This window comes from Lampetra planeri, chromosome 8, assembly GCF_965212315.1.
Source record: "Lampetra planeri chromosome 8, kcLamPlan1.2.h2, whole genome shotgun sequence".
In the NCBI taxonomy this organism is placed as follows: Eukaryota; Metazoa; Chordata; class Hyperoartia; order Petromyzontiformes; family Petromyzontidae; genus Lampetra; species Lampetra planeri.
In genome coordinates, this window is record NC_136114.1 from 4,666,960 (window position 1) to 4,687,332 (window position 20,373).

At 45.2% G+C, this 20,373-nt stretch overlaps 1 protein-coding gene across 1 annotated transcript in view; it reads left to right on the top strand.

The window, feature by feature from the left end:
* LRRIQ1 (leucine rich repeats and IQ motif containing 1) overlaps positions 1-20,373 on the top strand; it is a 111,717-nt gene that overhangs the window by 77,943 nt on the left and 13,401 nt on the right. The window contains exons 23-26 of the mRNA XM_078596747.1: positions 3,090-3,191; positions 15,661-15,793; positions 17,146-17,209; positions 19,675-19,858. Coding sequence (XP_078452873.1) covers positions 3,090-3,191; positions 15,661-15,793; positions 17,146-17,209; positions 19,675-19,858 — 483 coding nt within the window. The remainder of the gene's footprint in view (positions 1-3,089; positions 3,192-15,660; positions 15,794-17,145; positions 17,210-19,674; positions 19,859-20,373) is intronic.

The following is a 20,373-nucleotide window of genomic DNA, read 5'->3' on the forward strand; positions in this document are numbered from 1 at the left end:
GCGTATTATACTCCAGAGACTTTGGCAATTCATGAATCAGACCGCGACCCTGAATCATGACGATTCACCGAATTGTGGATGGCATGTATCGTAATGATTACATCCCCTGTCCATGAGTTCCACTATGGCACGTCTGTTGGTTGTTCTCCACCACGTGTCTCGTGAGGGCGATGCTACAACGCGTCTGGGGCGGGGTCGGATTGCTCTCCCTGACCTTCCCGAAAGCGATCGCGTAAACTCACAACGTTTCCACGATCCCACTGAAAAGCATTTTAGCGCGAGCGGCAGTTAAGTAAATAAAATAATGTCATAGGTGAAAGGGTAGCCTGGAAGAGGGAGGGCAGCTGAAGGCCTACCACTGTCTCTGTGGGATAAGGGATTCTTATGGTAGCCATCAAAACTAGCTTTGCGTGTTGGCTGTGGTTGTCACAAGAGGTAATCGCAGAGAACAGCGCCTGCCGTAGAAGTGGCTTTTATAAAAGAAATGATGAATGCTCGATAAAAAAAACGCAAGTATATTGTTTTTAATGAGGATTGCCAAGTTCCATAGTAACAGTTTAGCTGTGTTTTTACGATTGTTTGAACTCACTTTAATTGGGTGTTTATTTAAAATGGCGATTTTTTTTTTATTGTGGATGAATTTGGATTAATTCGGAGTTAATCCAGTGACTTCAGTAAATGAAGATTAACTTGCAAAATATTTCTACTTTACAAGAAAAGAGATTCTTACGAACAGGAATTAAATCCTTGGACAATCAGTGGACTAAGTGTATTTAACATGAAGGGGGCCATGTTAAGAAAATACGTTACATCCAGGCATGTCATTGAGTTATATGTCAAACCATAGACTTTTCTATCAACACGCAAATCATGACAACTGTAAAAGTTTGATTTAAAAGAAACAACTTTAACTATGGGAGTCAAGACCTTTACCTGAACGTGTTTATATATTCACTAGCCTTTTGCCCGTCCAAGGACGGGTGTATTGCTATGAATCTGAAACTTGCAAGCGAAAAGCAGAACGCGACGTGATATTCATTGCATCAATGCGTGTGCAATTTGTAAGGGCGCGTTGACACAGATCTATTTTATTGTAAGGTTATAATCCCTTGTTCATCATTACGTCCTTTTTACTTTGATGTCTCAACAGCGTGACGGAGATCACGTGACGTGAGGGTTCTGCCTTTTTAGTGAGGGTTGTAAGTTGACGCCGAGGAGGGGGGAGGAGGCGCCTCGCCCCTCATGTGGAGTGGCGTCACCCGCTAATTATTATTAATGGGGGGGAGGGTGCTACATGTGGAGTGACGTCACCTGCTCATGATTATTAATGAAGGGGGGTGGTCGATGTGGAGTGACGTCACGAGCGTTAAGGACATTCCTGGGTGATTATAGTAGTTATTCTGAGTTGAATAATCACATGTAGTAGGGTAAAGTATGGGAACTTATCTTCCAAAACTTATGGCGAAAATGGAAAAGCAGGCTAAATACCCTAGTGGAGGACCTCTCTGCCATTGTTTTTCTCACGTTCACTTGCACTGTAAATACATATTCTAGTTAAGACAAATTATTGTAAGAATGGAATAGTAAAGAATATAATTACGTCCAGTTAGTTTAGGACAAAAATATTGCAGTCTTACACGCTTCCATAAACAAAGCCTAAATTTGTCATCAGTAAAGCACCAGAATCATGTATAATGATAGAACAGCTACACTGAGATACACATAACTCGAGCGCCAGGAAATACTCTCGCCAAGGTTATGCACCAACATCTTACCCGAATATTGGATTTATGAAGGAAAGTCGTATTATTGCGTACTGCAATATTTTCAGGCACTGAATGCCAATGTCGAGTTCTACTAGCCACGAGAGTTCTTCAAGGTGAGAGTTCGTGTCGTTATGCCAATCCTCCATTGAAGGAGCACAGATCCCATTCGTAAACCATATGGTCCATGGTTGGGTTTGCATGGTCACAATTGCACTGGGGCTCGTCTTTAAAATGTCCAGTCATGAAAGGGGATGTTCACATCGGCCTGTTGATGTTTTTGGTGTGGTTCATGATTCACACCAACCACAGGAAATTAAACTACAGGAAGTTGTAAACAAATGCCTGCAAAGGCTAAAGATGCATGAGAGCAAAAGAAAGATCACGTACAACACGTTTGTTTAGAGACATTAAATAATTGTTGGACGAACACAACTGGAAAATGCTGCAGAATATATGCATTATATATATAATGCTGTGGAGAACTATTTAATTTGAAAATTAAGACAATCACAAAGTGCTGCCTGCTCAAAGGAGCAATGGAACAGCATCACCTCTTGATTTCAAGCTTTCGTGACTGCATGCTTTCCCACCTGATGACGGACGCTTGTGTTGCGCCCGAAACGTCGTGATTTATTTTATATCTACGTGACTTTACCGAAATAACTAAAGAGTATGGCAGCACCTCTATTGGCAAGGCTGAGCCAGTGGTGGAAGTTCCACTTTCTCATACATAGGAAAACCACTCTTGAATTTAAAAAAGTGGTACAAAGTTGTACGAAGCCCATAGGGTGAAGGATGATTGGTTGAATTGACCTCCAGAATTTCACTTTGGAGCCTTCTGCTTATAAGTTGGGTGCCCCCCAAGCAGTATTACCAAACAAACAAACACACACATTCAAACTCCACATTTCTGTATGCGCCTGATTAAAGGAAGGCCCCAACCAAAAAATACACAGCCTAGCTGTGTGTCTTGGGCTATGTAACACATATTTTTAAAATAAATTTTTGACAAAATAATATTTTCAAATCTCAGTACTCATGAAAATAGTGGTTTGTCGAGTGTTATTCTAAACACTGCACGAATATGAAATGGTTACAGATGAATTGGTTCTTCTATGATCGTTCTGAACCAAAAATATATTTTCATATATATACTTTGATGCAATGATGTCGTGATGTATGGAGTAGCAACTCTCATTAATGAAGCTTCCGAATCATGTCGTGAAGCTCCAAATGCACAGAGAGAGAATTGCTGGTTGTGTTTTGGGCTGCATCAGCCTAGAAGGAGTTCAAAGCGGCGTGTTTGTGTTTGTGTCCGTGCAGACCCCACGGTGAGGCTGGTGCGCTTTAAGACGGAGGACTGCAGGCAGCCACCCGTGCAGCCCACTCGACCCGTGCCTGCGGCCCGCCTCGGATATTTCAGCGGTGAAAGACAAGTTTCTTCGCTCGCATTGCTCCACTTTGGAATTCCCTCCCATCGTGCCTTTTGCCGAATTATTACAACCTTGCTGTTATCAAGAAACGTTTAACTCGTATCTGTTACACCATCGACAGTGCTATTTGTTGCTGGCCACTTGGCATGTTGGGCCTTTTGTACTGTGATCAGCACCGCCAATTAGCCCGGTTGGCTATGCATGGTGCGAAAGAAGTTCAACATACATGCACACAACCAACTGTGATGAAAGAAAAAATACCAGAAATAGCTGCACTTTTTCATTCAAAAGTCAAAGTCATTCCAGGTGTGAACATGTATGTAGTGGGACTGCACTTATCTCCATCGTTGGCCCAAAGCCAGTAGTGGGAATTCCACATTGCCTTGGCGGGTGCCGGTCTCTCCATAGGGCAACAATTGTTCACGATTAACCCTCTAGCGATGATGGCCTGAGTTACCTCCCACCCCCCTGCCGAGGTGTAAAGCATAAGGCGAGGGTTCTGTTGTAGTGCGATGCAGCCAGATAGCCAAAGTTGGCACCTTTTGACAGAACATTCCTTCACAGCTGGTCTTTACGAAAAAACGTTTCAATGCAAATATATTTACCATATTTGTTTACGTTCAATAAGCCAATAGTGACCAGGTTTGTACCATCAAAAGATGGGAGTTAACCTTAAGCGATGGAGCAGCAGCAGCAGCAGCCGGGAATGGAACCTAGGTCCTCAGCAGTGCTGGCTCAATACCCTGACATGGGAATTGGCATTAGCTCCTTGAGCCACTGAGCCGCCCCCATGATTGCTGCACGTCTCTCCGCCGTCTCCAAAACCCCACCCGGAATTGGAAAATGCCGAACGCCGGTCGGTAATAATGCGGCACGCTTGGGAAACACGGCAGCCAGATTTTGCGTTTGATGTGCGGGCACATTAGTGCCTGCCTGCGCGTCTAAGCAAATCCATAAATCATCTGGCCGCTGAGAGCATGCTGTAGGTAGTATGTGGCAGCGTTTAAACCCCTGCCCTCGCCTGTCTGTCATGCGGTAATGTATGCGGCATATAAAATGCCTGGCGTTATAAGCACACCTTGTGTTCAGATTAACGTTAAGTGCGTTCTCGCGCGAACATACTATGGGAGCCCAGAACGATATCGATGGGGTCTTGTATTGTCCGATTCAGTTCTGTGTGTCTGTTTTTGTGCGTGTGTGTGTGTGTTTAATGTGGGGAGCGGTGACATGGTGGTTATCGCACGGCGCTACGAACTCAGTAACCCGAGTTTGATTCTCGCTCACAGCCAACGCCAGCGACCATTATCTGAACCAATCCTAGGCCTCCCTTAGGTCGACTCAGCTTTAAATGAGTACCTGGTGCAGTGTGTCAACATCGCCACTGGGGAGACAAAGGCGGCCGGGCATGATGCTGGCCACCCACCCCCTTGTGTGCTGTGTCAGCTATCATGGGCACTCACTAACAGCACTTGCCCCAACAGTCTGTTAAGGCTATATGAGGGTTCGTTGTCTTTGTTTAATGATCACATATTAAGGCCAACACAGCAAATTATTTCATGGTATGGTCTGAACTGTACCTTTGTCCACCCATTGCTGATGTTTACACACTATGACAACATTCAGCTCCGTTTGTTGCTGTCTCCAAAGCTTTCCCTTGTCAAAAACGAGTTGGTGTCTTTGTGTCACGCATCACTCCACTGATTTCTTTCCATTTCGTCCATGCTTTTTTGACCTTCACTGCGATCTCCTTGCCCAGTCCGTCATCCTCTTGCACTCGTCATCCTAGACACTCGCATAAGTTGGAGTCTCCACCCCTTCCTTACCTCGTGTTGCTCATCCTGGTATTCCTGCCTGAACCTAGTTCACGTTTACTCTGCCTTTGTTCTACCCATCCTCGTACTGTGGTTTCGAGGCAGTCCAAATGTCCAGGTCTTGATGCACATCTTCTCTGGTTGTTTGCAATGACTCTGCCTATCAGTAATTTTGATACAATTGACATTATACTGGTAGGAGCCTCCTGGTTACACCAGCCCACCGGAGATTATTGTGTCCGTCCGTCGTGCAGGGAGGGGCTGGGTGGGGAGGGAGGGGCTGGGTGGGGAGGGAAGGGTGGGGAGGGGCTGGGTGGGGAGGGTGAGGAGGGGTTGGGTGGGGAGGGTGGGGCTGGCTGGGGAGGGTGGGGAGGGGTTGGGTGGGGAGGGTGGGGCTGGCTGGGGAGGGTGGGGAGGGGTTGGGTGGGGAGGGTGGGGAGGGGCTGGGTGGGGCTGGGTGGGGAGGGGCTGAGTGGGGAGGGGCTGGGTGGGGAGGGACTGGTCAACCCGTGGTGCCCTTATAAAACTCAACGTTTAACCTACTCACGCCGGCTTGTGCCCGCCCTCACAGTCGGGCATATTATTTGCGGCATACACCACGCCGCCATTGACCCTGGCCATTGACCTAGCAACCCAACGTTCCTACCAGCTCCCTCCGCAGGAATGTGTTACGCTCATGCATTCATTTCTCCAGTCCCATTTTCGAGATTAAGAAAAGTAAGCCACCTTCGGCAAAATGAATAGTTTTTTAATTTGCATACGTATAGTAAATACAAATGACGAATACACTCTTTTGCATTGAAAGTGAAATTATAAAGTGTTACTGGCACATTGGAGTATGGGTAGAACTCGTATTTAGGTCATTCAAAGCATAATTACCATGATCTGCTGGCACGTATGTAGTTCGGTAGGCACACAGGTTGGTGGATAGGTAGACAGTGATCGACATTGATGGAATAACTCAAACACCGGTCACATAAAGACGATGAAACTCGTCGAAATTTTTAACTTGCAGTAAAAAAAAACACTCATGGTAATCTCTGGAAAGAGGTGATGACATCCGTTCTGAATCTCTTCTCTGCAGAACGTCAAGAGCACCAAATACTAAAGAGTAATAACAGCAGGCGTGACATCATTTGAAAAACGTTTTGAAATGAAAACGTATGGTATATATCATAGTGCTGTGGGGGCTCTGTGGTGGGAATGACGTCCGTTTGAAGAACACAATTGCCCAGTTTTTTTTACTTTAAGCATCTGATCTGCCAAATGTAATTAAATCACCGATGCTGGGCACTCTGTCTGCTGAGCTGTGTCGTTGGACAAAGGAGTGTGGAGTGTGAAGCGTCCCGCTGATATTTTGAGTGTGGCAGAAGTCGTTGATGGTGCAATGAGGGCACTTGTGGTGATGGGATGATGGGTCGCTCAGGATTTCAGGTTGGGGGACACACAAGTGTCCATGATGTTGGCGACAGGTGAAATAATTAACGATGATAATAGTTTAATGAAGGTCAGAGCGTATTCTTGCAGCCATCGGTGGAAATTCCACATTCTTGTTGCAGGAGCCAATCTCTCCACAGCCACTGTTGACTTGGCACAAAGTGGTGCTCGTTTTATCAACCCTGGAGGAATGATCGACCAACTGACGTATGAACTCTTAACTGAGTCGACATCTCTAACGACAGTGCCACCCAGCTGGATTAAGGTCTATTATTCCACTAATAAATATGGTGGTTTCGAGATGGATACGAACTCACAACATTGAGCTGGCATCGCTAAGATCCTGGGTTTAAATTCAGGCAATCACCTGCGATTAAAACTGGCTTCTCAAGGGTTAACACCTTCATGGGCTCAGCCCGGTCACCATTAATGTGCAAAACAAAATCAGTTTTTTTATATTTCTGCAAACGAAAGCGGTACGTGACTGAGCGACATGCGAGGTGAGAGCCGCCGCCGCCGCTGCGTGGGTGGTGGTGGCTCGGCTCCGGGAGGAGGCAGGGGGGGCTTGGTGGTGGCATACCGGGGGCCAGCGCTAGGTGATCACGAGCGAGGCGTGACTGCACCGCCAGCGCGAGTCGACTTGGGAGCCATCGCGAGCCCCCTCTGCCTGCGCCCCCCCCCCCTGCCGCCGCCGCCCCCACGACGCCCGTTCGACGAGGCGAGGCACGCGCGTGCGAGGGCCGGCGCGTGCCTAGACATAAAATAATAATATATCAGCCAGTGGTTCATTGCCGCTGATGAAATGTTGCCAATTTAAAAACATTTTTTACTCTTGTCGAGCATGGTGGCGCATGCTTCTAGCTGAGCGCTCTTGGGGCAGGGGTCGGTGGCTCACGCAATAATCATCAATCTCACAATGTGAGGCAGTTCAGCAAGTGAGGTACTGAACTGTCTGTGTGGATATTTGAGTACTATCTTCACGTGTGTGTGTGTGTTTTCTATCGATGCTTCAGTTTCCTCCACATGCGAAACACTCAAAAGGGATATTCGTTTTTACGGCATTAACATGGTGGAAAAGGCACTGCAATTTAGTTTAAAATAGCATGCACGCTTCGTTACCAATTGACTACACAGTTATGGCAGTGCTACTCGTGATAAATGTGAGGTATGGGATATGTATAGGTGACTATTTTCATCAGGAATTATCTATCTTGTGCTGGATGAAGGCCTCCATAAGTCGTTGTCTGTCACGCTGCTGTGTATGAGCTGGTCTCTGCTCCATGGCAGCGAGATGGAGAGATTTGAACATGCGTTCACACAAACTAACTAAACATACATTCGCACAAATTAACTAAACACACATTTACACGAGCTAAACACAACATATAACCACAAGAAAGCTGACCCGGCGGACTGTGGCAGATCACTCTGTTCACAATCAAACGGCTGCATGTTGAGATCCTGGTCGGGGTTTGTCCCCACCCAACATCCCTCCAGAAATAATAAACTCCACACGACTTTGCGGGAAGTCAACGATAGTCATTTCTTGGATGTATGAGCGCTGCCCTATGTGTAATTGAGCAGGGAAATACACTGTACTCTCGTCTTTTAAACAGATGAAAGGAATGCATCACATAGTGGACCACGTTTATCCTGGAATGCAATTTGTTACGAAAAGAGCTTTATGTGGGAATGCCAAGATGGAAGGATGATTTTATACCAATAGCAGCAGAAGAGAAGGAGTTACCTCCCACTGTACGCAGACTACATTGATGTGAAGCTTCGAGAAGGCATTGCTTTTTTGAGCAGATGGGTTTCAAGTTCATTTATTAGGTATAGCCCTGTGAGCCATTCGGCTCTTGAATCGGGTGCAACTGCAACAAACAAAAAACAAAAACATGAACAAGAAAACATCTTAAAGTGACTATGTGACTATGTGCAAACTGAAAATCCAGGAAAAAAAACAGCAAAAATTCCAGAAAAAAGCACCGTACACCAACGCTGTGTGCAAAATATCCCAGTGGGATGCAAGGGAGGACAATGCGAGATAGTATGAGAAGCTAATATGTATAACTTTGGCAATCAGTATTTATACTTGCCTAACCAACGCCAGCATGCATAACGCTGCACGCGATTTGACCATTTGTTAATGTGCAACGCGTACACTTGTGTTGGGTGGCCCACACGATTGATATGCAGTTCACGAGCTACATTATTAGCCTCTGCTTAATCTTCTGATTCCCCGTTAATGTGCATTCACCCTAGAAATGAACTTTGTAACTGCAAAAATCGCCCTCCCAATCGCATTGCGTAAACAACCATCGCGTGCGCCGTTAAAATGAGCCTCTCGTACAATTTGCAAATGCGGCGTGATGCTATCAGGCTTCGAATAAATGAATGCCCACCAACATTCAGCAAAGTAGGTATTTTTTTAAATTATTAAATGCTTGCTCTTTTGGGATCCTGCCGTGGTGCAATGCTTGGCACGGGGAGACATCAGCGGTCGCCAATTGTGTTCAATCTCGCGGCATGCCAGTTGAGCAAAGCTGCAAGCTTTTTCAATCCGCTCACCGCTGCCCACCCAACAGACTAAATGGCACACCACGGTCAGTCGTTCGTTGTGGGGTAAAGTGTGGGTACCCCCCCCCCCAAACTCTACAAAGAAATGTGGCCAGCGTGTAAGACCAGGCTAAATATCCTGAAGAGGAACTCTCTAGAACTGCCCTCGATGTATGTTGAACTTCTTTTGCACCGTACGGAGCCAATCATGCTAATCGGAGGTGCGGGGGAAGGACAACAAACTAAACTCCACTTGTGGAAGGGCCTCTATTGCCCTCCAAATTGCATCAGTAGTGGCATTAGGCGGGCGATAAATTACATGGAAAATTAGTGAAATGTTTACAGAATGAAACGTAACCACAATGTAAATGTGCTAATTTTGACAAATTATGGATTTAGAGAATTTAGTTGAATGCTTTTAATCGCTATATTGTACCTCTAAAACGTATGCCGCAGTGTTTAACTTTATTAAAGCTTCGTTAATTAAAAGTGATCCTCATAGTCAACAAAAGCAGCGGCACGGTACACAAACAATGGAGTTGTCCTCACTCCATTGGGTGGCACTGAGCTTGAAGCGGTAATTATACATTCCCATGGCAGGAGCGAGTCTTTCAAAAATGTACAAACAATCGCATGTTTGTTATATATATATCTACACTTACAGTGTGTGTGTATAGAGAGATATTTGAGACGTTTAGCAATGCGCGAGTAAAATATTAAATCAAAGTGCATTGCTCTGCAGATCCCCGTGAAACTCGATGAACGCAACATAAGTCACAAGGAAAGACAAAGTACACTGTGAAGAATTTCAAACTTTTTCTTGAGAGAAAAAAAACGAGACAGAATCCATGTTTCGCAGACGTCAGCAGAATGGAGGACGGCTTACAGATCTGCATCCCTTCGCTGGACTCATCTCGATAAAAACGTGGTTCACCACTCCCCGCTCGAAATACCTCACCGAGCGAATTAGCATGTCCGATGTGCTTAAGATCACGAGAGGATGTTTGAAAGCAGAAAGCAGTTGTGATTTTTTTTCTCTCCATTCTCTCTTTATATTTAAAACGGCATGTCTCCGCTACCGCAGACCAATGGTGCACGCACGGCAAAAGGTTAAGTGGTCAATAATTCACGAATATCACCGCCAAGGTTTCTTTTGCCGTTTTGCCGCAGTTTTTTGGGGGAGTTTTTGTTTTTTTTCCCCCTCCGCCGGCTTGGAAGCATAGCCACAGCACATCCAGCGAATTTTCTCAAACAGCTGTGTAACGTGGAGTCGCTAATGCGCATGCCTTAACGCAACTTTGGCTTTGTTTGTTTTGGATGACTGTTATGCAACAACTTTACGAAAAATTGCCCGCCCAAATGGTACTGACGAAACATAGATTTCATCCGGTGTCATAGCCAAGAGCCCGAATACTTTTTGACATTCCGTTGCGCACTCAATATAAGATCACGCTGTATTTTTAGATTTAAGTTATCTAACCGTAATCACGGCAAAGTACTTATGAATGCTTCAGTGGAAGCCCTCTCCATCTATGGCGATCTTGCACACGCTCGTGTTTAGTCGGGCGCTGGGACGGATGTGTGGTCTACATTTCCTGACTTTGGGTCATTTTGCACGTAGCCTGGTGATTTCTGCGTGAAATTACCCAGGTGTGCATTCTGCTAAACAGCAGAATTAGTGACCCTGTGACATCATCCACAAGATTTGGCTACGGCGTGCCGGTATCAAAACCCAAATGTATTTTTTTCATATCAACGCACAATTAAAATTGTAATTTTAACAAAAGTTTTTTTTTTATTCTCACTTTTCTGGCCTCGTGTCATGAGGTCAAAACATTTCCGTTCACAGCTAACCACTTCATCAACTTATGCCAGAGAATGGCCCCAGAAGATAACTTTACAATACAACTACCAAAGTCATTTTATTTTCCATATGCATCCACCAGGTGGTGATCCCTTATGCTCTTTGTGTAGTTTTATTGTGTGATAATCAGAACAAAATGTTTAGTCCCCAGTCAGAACTTGCTTAATCATGATGATCAGACTGAAAACGTTAACTCGCTACACCTGAGAACCAGGTGGCTAACAGAAGTATTATCCCCCAAGCCACACAGCCACTGTCTTTTTGCTGACATTGCATCCGTGTGACACTATCCTTACAGCCACTAAACACGAATCTTGATTGGGGAGGGGGGGGGGTCTCTTGTTTTTTCACCGATGACTGCAGAGGGATTTCCACCACTGGCTCTGAATGGACGGGGCCATTCCCCAACACTCGGAGACACTGCCACTTAACTTGGCTTTCATTGGTGACGTAACAGCAAGCCTTCCAATTTAACCGCACAACGCCTCCGTTTGCCGTTTGTGCGTGGCCTGGCAGCGTGGAGATGCGTAGCTTTAACACGGCGGCTTGAACGACGCTCCGTCAAACAGCTGTCAGCGCCGCGCGGTGAGGGTAAACATTCATCACGGCCGTCTTCTCGAACGCCCGCGCGCGCTCGCGCCCCGCGTGAAATTCACATGGCTAAGCTGACCCCTTAATAAATCACGAGCAGCGAAAATAATACGACTCCTTAATGTGGCTTAGCATGGATTCAGTCAAGTTGATGCTCAGTGAATACATGTACTAGTAGGAGGGCAGTCCTTAGTGTGATGGATACCAGCTGCAGGCCGCCGCTGTTATGCTTTTTCTTTTCTCCCTTCTCAGTTCTGCACGCTGCACTGTACCGACCCCTTTTACCGGGCGCCCTGAATAATTTGATACTACATGTGTTTCTCCATAATGCACCTCTAATGCAGGACCGCCAATCCAACCCTGCCCCCACCACCCTTTGCCCACTCTTTACTCCTCCCTAAGGCAACCTCCCCAGGCAAGGCATCAGCCCCACATGCCAGGGAGGAGATCATGGGCCAGATTTAGCCCACGCTCGTGCGACCGATGGGGCCGTGATTATTTATCCAGGGAACCAAAGCCCACACGAGCCCCGAGCTGTTTTGGAAACTCGCTTCCTGATATTATGCTTCTTGGCCTTTTCATGTGCCTGCGCTTCTCAGATCTGAGGAAATATTTCTGACTCGGGTTATAGCAGCAGAGGCTTTGTTGTTGGATGTCTGAGCGACACTCGACTCTGGCCGAATAAGGATGGGCACGCTCGTGTTTGTTTCTTTTGCAGGCTGGCCGTTGGCTCTGCCGCCGTGCTATCCGCATTGCAAGAAGCAATTGGCGTGACGCTTACATTGAATGTCGCCGGATTATTTTCACAAATAGGCTTTAGTTATTTGAAGCTTCCACTCGAGGTGCACCTTGAGCAAGATCTCTCGTCGCCGCGTGTAGCCAGATCGGCTCGATGGGAACGGAGTAGTTAATGGAGTCAACGTCGAGTCAGGGTGCCCTCCCTGCAGAAATCGCCAGCGCGGAGCGGTGCTCAGCTCCATTGGTGGCCCTGAGTCAGAGGTGGAAATTTCACATTCCCACGGCAGAGCTCAGTCTGTTTATTATATAACCACAATTGACTTCCCACAAAGTAGTGCTTATTTTATTGATCATGAAAGGGATTATGGGCCTCCAAACGGAACTTGACTCACAAGCTTCTGATTGTGAGTCAGGCATTCTGACCACAGTGACACCTGGTCAGGCTAAATGTTTTGACGTGGAATTGAAATGTATTTGTTGTAACCATTTAACCGCGTGCATTATAATGCATTTGTAGCCCTCAAGGTATAAGGTCTGCAAGAACACGCATTCTGACAGCAGTCAAATGGAATTGCATTTGTCAGTGAATATTCATTACATAAGTTTCACATATATACGCGTTTTTATTGAAATACTTTCCAAGATCTGCCTTGTTCGGGAGTTTTTACTTATTGTATTACTACAAAAAAATAATGCGTTTTCAGTTGACAAATTGTGCATGCAATTCTGTATATACAAACACAAGAAACATGTATGAGCCACTTCCAAGCAACTTTGAATTAATTTTAAAAATGCAGCATAGGCTTCATCTATGAATACATAATAATTGCTGGTAAAGTTAATTTATTTCATGGATTCAGTTTAGGCTCATTATTTGTCCATAATATTTGTGTGTATATTTAACATATGTAGGTTTCTTATGTAGCTTGCAAGGATGATCATATTCATACATTTTATTCCGCGGATTGATTTCCATGTTTTCACTGCAGGCAAAATGCCTATATCTGTATTTGTATCTGCCAAACAGGCACAACAGTGGCCTACTCATGTGAATTAAGTCGCATGGTCGTTCATATCAATTTGATACGTTACTGATTCTGTCTTGCAATTACTGGTGACTTCACAAACTGGATTTCACAATTATTGGCGTAAAAATAATAATGTGCATAAGCTTCGCCGATTTCTTGTAGCGATTGCGTACTTGTGTGAAGTTTAAGATGCATGGGCAGAAATGAATGAGAATCGTGCAATTGTTCATTGAGTAGGAAAGAAAGTGAATGCCTGAGATATGACTGTGTATAGCTAAGTCATGGAAATACATTGTGGGTTCAATACCACGTGACATCATTCATAAGAGTTGGCCATTCTATGGATGGCTCAGGGTCAAAGCACCGACATCAATACGAGTTTCAAACTGGGTTCTTAAATATAGTAAGTTAATGCTCCACTAACCCATTAATACATACCAAAATATTGTATTCACATTGAGTGTTTCACTTGAAATATGTAAGCCAAGGAACCTCAACCAATCAATCAAATGTGTCTGAGAGGATGTCTACCTCGCAGAAGGAGTTATGAAATCAGTTTGAGCGCGGCTGCTAGGTGGATTATTATCTTAGGATAGTGAGTACGGTAGTGGCAGCGGCGTGGGAAGCCCATTATTTAGCAGCGTCTTCAGCCACATTGTCACCGTGATGATGACGGTGACGATGTGGCTGAATTCGTGTTCTAAGAATGCTCACGTTGGTTTGTTTCACTGTCATGCAACAACCACCAATCTCAAAGTGTGCCTCCGATTTGTATGAAAGTCAAAAGGGTTAGGGTTTTTCAAAGGAAGTTCTGTCAGAATCTCTTTCACAGCTCTTCTCAGACACAAGGACTCACACTGCTCCATGAGATTGCCCAATAGCTGCTTTGTCTCATGACATAATATAACAGTGCACTGGGAATAGAATTGTAAAAAATAAAAAAATAAATGCATAGATCATTGTGTGCTGAAATGGTAGACTTTATCTACAGCTGAATTTTACATCTTACCGATGTCCTTTCAGAAGTCTCAACTTAAACACATATAATGAATCACAATAGTCAAATAAAGGAAAACAAAGTTAATTGAATTGACAAGCACGGGTGAATTGTCAACACCCAAGGTGCAAATACACGTGTGAATTTGTGCCTGCAAAACAAAACATGTTTTTTTTCCCATAAAATTCTTCAGGTTGTCACCACCTCTCCTCTAAGTCAAATCAACACCACTCTTCTGCACCGTAAATCACTACGAATTTCTACTTGGTAGCTGTTTATTACATGACAGCACAGCATAGCTGGTTATGTCAGTCCCAAAATGATGCTTCAATACATCTCATACCACTGCATGTCATCTCATCACTTGGCAATAATGATAATCTACTTTGAGACAACAAAGCACAGACCTGTGTGGGTTAGTGGACAGCTACCATTTCCACAACAATGCGATGATTTGTTTTGGCAGTTTTGGTTAGCACCACAATGCGGTCAAGCTGACTTCATGTTTATGTTCACGTCCTTAAGCCGCAGCTGACACCTGATGAAGAGTGATTTGATTGTGATCCAATGGGAAGCAATGCATACTTCATTCAAATCGTTTTCACCTGCAGTGTCACCGCCTTCACCGACCTGCACTTACAAGCGTGGTTAAGTATGGTAAAATAACCCCTACAACCCGCACAGGCGTGGATAGCCCTCTATCCGGCATTGGGGTTTATCAACGGGTTGTTCATGCACATGCAAGCAATATCCTCATCATCATTCCCATTGCACAACCACTGTTGGTTGGCAGGTGCTAGATGATGATGATGCAGGAAAAATAAGTCAAAAGTCTAACTGTATTCCTGCTCAAATGAGCATGGGAGGATGCTCACATGAGCCAGTGATACAGATTCCACGTTCCTATGGCAGTGGTCGCTCGGACAACTATTTACCTAAAAAATTGGTACCTATTTTATTAACGTACGAGGGATGATAGGCTGAGTGCGTTCCTGACCAAGATTTGCACCTAGTGTTCTAACTACCGGTGCCACCTGGCTGGGTTTAAATTGTTTACCAGCACATTGGTGGCAGGGGTATACCACTGTGTGATACCTACGTAAGAGGCCATGAGATATATATGTAGGAGGAGTCATATAGAGTAGATTTTAAACTATCTGTGCATCGATTTCCAGGCACTCTGTTTCCTCCTATGAATAAACATGACAAATTCTTTTTTTACAAACATCTCGTGCATGACACTAATAAGATAGAATGTTGAGACTCAGAGAAAATGTTTACACTTAAAAAAAGGCATAACTTCTACTTAAACAGTGCATGTATGTATGTTGAACTTCTTTTGCACGTACGTAGCCTACCACGCTAATGGGAGCTGCGATAATTATCCGTTGCCTGTAACTGTCCGTTCCTAACTGCCGTGCGTGCCCTCGTTTCAGCCCAAGAGGATCGTTTGCCGGGACGAGGCTCGCCGGTGGTCGATGTGAACGAGCAGAAGATTGATCACGTGTACAAGTGGCTGCACACACAGGCAGGCGACCGTGGGATGACCAACGCACACTCCGCAAAAGGGTGCGCAACGCCTTCGTCGCAGCAGCAGCGTTGTTTTGAGCCCCCAACGTTTGCGCCCCCCCCCCCCCCCCGGATGTTGCCAATCCTCCCAAACAAGCGGGTTTCAGCGGAGCACGGGTAACACCTTCAAACATTCTCTCCGATACCCCCGTAACGTTTGTGGGATATTGGATGTGTTGGAGAGGAAATTGTTTCCTGCGAGTCGTGCATTCCCATTAGGTGTTTTAAAAATTTCTTTCATCGCCAAAGTGTTGGAAAAAGCAAAGTTAACTGCGTCAACAAATAACCACGTCTAGAACATATTTATGTACGTTTCTACAATTGATTGTTAGTGGTATGTGTTCAATTTTGTTGAGCATCAGATCTGATTCAGGTTTTGTATTAAATTAAACAAACGTTGGATCGGGTGATCCAACCGAGCATGCACACATCAGAATGTGAACCGATCAAGATCAGGTTTCATAATGTTTGGGTGATTGCACTGCATCCATCTCTGCACGATTCACCAACTCCAATTACTTAATACATAATGCCCTTTATTTGTCCAAGAAAAACTTACTGAGTCTCAACACTTTTTTTTCTAAGGAACATCCCGAATTGAGATGAGGTTGGAATAATTCCATTAATGAGTGTCTGGCATGTGGGTCATAACCAGGGTATTGGATGTGGAACACAGATTGATTCAATAATCCATAGATATACTGCCATCTCTTAGCCACCTCGTCGAGCAAACCTATAACACCTGGTATTCCTGGCAGTGTCCCATCCAAGAACTAACCAGCCTAAGGCCTGCATAACTTCTGAGTTCTGATCAGTAAGGAACATATTCTGCGTGATTTGGCACATACCATAGTTATCATGGCCTACAGAGATGATAATGATGATGAGCAGAAGGAGGATGTTGGACTGTGAGCTTCATTGTGATCTATTCCAGAGATGGCTGAGTTGGCCCATTAGACGAGTACCATGTTCAAGCACTGAACTCGCACTGCTCATGCTGAATTTTGGTCACTCAAACTCGTGAGTTGATGGTCTCTGCCTCGGCTGTATATACAAAAAATACGTTTCATTCAGTGTTCATAAGAGCACTTAATGACAACTGTCTGGCAGAGTGTGAAGTTGCACTGCTTGCCTTGAGATTGATTTGTCCCATGGCATGACTTCGATGGCACAATTTTACCGTTTGGGGAGCATTTTTGAACGTATTTGTTCTTCTATCATCATACACAACGTTATCGATTTGCACGTTTTTCCAGTTGCCTTGTGGTTTTACCTTAACCCGGGCAGTGCAGTCGGGTACAGTTTTATGCTCAACAACTCAACAACTTCCGCTGCTTCGTGTTGTTTCACAGGGAATCGCGTTTTTTGCCCGACATGGACCCGGACGTTCTGAGCGGCGGTCGTGTGCAGCTGATGGTAAGCGTAGTCGGCGGTGAAGCGCCGACTCCGTCCCCCTGAGCGGCGGCTAATTCCCCCGTCCCAATCCCGTCGCCTTCCCACCTCCGCAGGCTCCCCCTCTCCTTGCACTCTCGCGGACAAAACAAAGGCTAAAGACGCCACTTTAGGGCTTTTTGTCATCAATAAGGGGCGGTCGAAAAAATAAACAGCGGCGCAGGCATCATAAACAGAGTTGCGGGCAGTCGTGTTTGTTTTTGCGGCAAGCGGATTATACCCCTGTCAAACAATTCTCCTTATGCCTTTCAATGTTAATTGGTTGTCCGTTTGAATTTGTCGTGCACCCCTGCACTAAATAGAATGTAGCTTGCACGAGCTGGCCAGCCGTGTGTGTATGTTGAACTTCTTTCACGCCATACGTAGCCGGCCATGCTTATTGGAAGTGTTGGGGAAGAACAACAAACTAAACATAAAAAGCAGTTCTAAAGAAATTGGTTTTCAATTTAGATTTAAAAGTGCATAGCTCCAACGGCTTCCTAATATTCGAAGGAAGAGCTTTCCAGATGGTGCAGCAGCGCATATGAAAGCGCGCGATGCAGTGACCATCTTTGTTCGATGGTTAGCCAAAAGCCACTGCGAGGATTAGCAGATTTTGCGTGATGGTTTATGCTCCTTGACGAGATCAGCAAAGTATTGTGGTTTATTTGTGGTAAGCAATATGGGTACACGGCGTGCAAAACACATCCGTGGAAGGTAGTGCGAGCTTGACGTTTTTGAACACGAGTCTCTCCCTGACTACTTGAGTTATTGTGTAATCCCGTGTTTGGTACTCTCAAACTAACAATCTGAACGGATCGATTCACAGTTGCTACAAATTATTCAAACTAAACTATCTTGCCTTGAACCAAATCACCTGGAATGCATCAAACCTTGGAAACTTGTCACTGGGTAGCACTAGGATTGGTGACCTCCATGGGCAGAAGACGTGCAGTCGGTGTTGTGGGCAGTAGAGGAAAATGCAGCAATATCCATTGTTGTGCTTTAATATGCTCCAACTTCAAAGCTGCCTTCCTTCACCAACCAGGGATGGACCGGCATGGTAAAATGTGGCCAAATGACCCTCACTGACTGCATGGCATGGGGAGGACGTCATCCAGCAGTGGATTGACCCAATGTGCTGTACATGTGCTATGATTGTAGGTGTTGTCCTATAATTTGTATTGGCTGCTGCTGCTGCCTTCACATTGGCAGCTTGCGCCAATGTGATAACTTCAACCCCCCCCCCCTTGGGATTTATTTCAAAAATGTAAAAATGTTTGTATTTATTTTAAACATGTAAATATAAAGTCATCGTGTAATTGCCAGATATCAGTTAAGTTGCTTCCATCTGATCACACATGTTTACCAGCACGTGCTGTCGGTAATGCATTACAGCACTTGTAACACTTGACTCCACCACGCTTGCTCTCAGCATCATGGAGCTGGTCTGGTGTTGTTACGTAAACACTTTTCCTCGCCCACGTCAGAATACCGAGCCACAACTGCACTTGGATGCCAATATCACCATTGAGATGCAACTTCCATGTCAAGTGGCAGCACAAATAATAACATAGTTGTAAAGCAAGAAGGTGTGTAGCCAAACCTCAGATCATCTGACTATTTTGCAGTAATAAAGCAACGGCTGTTGTTGGGAAACCCAGATCATTTAGAGTAAACAACGCCAAAGTTTGCAATAGAACGTGGCAAGGAAGCATGGTAGTTGTGTTCCAGAAGAGGAAGCTACAATGATGAGTATGTGCCAAATGGAAGAGGGCAGACTACCGAGACTGTGGCATCTAGAGGTAGGCAAGCGAGGGGAAGGCATGGTTGGTTTAGAGTTTTAAATCTAGATTGAAAACTCATTTCTTTAGAACTGCTTTTTGTGTTTAGTTTGTTGTCCTTCCCCTGCACCTTCAATTAGCATGGTTGGCTATGTACGGTGCGAAAGAAGTTTGACATACACACATACAGTGGACCTTGGGAGCCAGGCATCAACTCTTCAGCAATTCCGGGATCCAGTAGAAGGAAGTAGTGACGAGGCATGGCGGCATCAGCAGCATTGTACGCGTTGACTTCTCAGCCTCAAGCTTAAATTTCGATGTAAAGCTTTCGTGACTGCAGGGATTCATATTCTTGGTTCTTTCGGTAAAGTCACTTAGAAGGGAAATAATAAAATAATACAATTTTACATAATTAAATAAAATTCTCACGACGTTTTGGCCACAACGCAAGCAGCCGTCCTCAGGTGAAGAAACAGAGCTGTCGGAAAGACAACGTCTTTTATTTTATGATGTTTTATTTTTATTATTTTATTATTTCCCTTCTACGTGACTTTACCGAAAGAACCAAGAATATGGTCTCAAGCTTGTTGGACTGCGCTTGACATATTGTGGGTACGATTCACTGTGTTGGCTCTGTGTCTCTCTGTGTGCCCCCCTGTGGCACAGGCCAGCCCCATTGGCCGTGAAGACAGGGACATGGAGCTCCTGTCGGTGACGGGCAGCGGCAGCACCAGCAAAGCGTACGGGGCCCTCTCTGCTCACAGCCACTCGCAGTCCCGCGCCGGCCGGACGCGGGGCTTCCGCCAAAGCAGCTTCTCCACACAACGCAACCTCTCGGCCGACGCCACACGTAGGTGTAGTCACCACTGTTAGAGAGTGTGTGAGTGGCTGTGTGGGTGTGTGGGTGAGTGGGTGAGTGGGTGCGCGTGCTGTGGGGAGCGGTAGTGTAGCGGTTAGCACCTATTAAGGTTGGCACAGTAAATAACATGGTCCTGTGGCAAAGATAGCAGGCACAGCCAACTGCATTTTTATCCCCGCCGTGGGGTGACAGTCATCACACACCGACCGAGTACTTATTTCACAGCTGAGTCCAACTCGCGCAGGCCCAGACCACATTCAGAAACCATTGCCCCTTTATATTCTCCTCTTTTTCTTTTTTCTGCATATATTGTGTACGCTGGCTATGGTTTTGTCTGTAAATGTTGTTGCAGGAATTCCAAATAAAATTATCAATTCAAAACATTCAACCAAAAAAAATTCAAATGTACTTGTTTTCTCTGAAATCAACTGCAATATACCCATAATGTGTATACTACATCACTACAATGCCAAGGTGACATACTTCGTACTTTAAGCGAGTCAAAC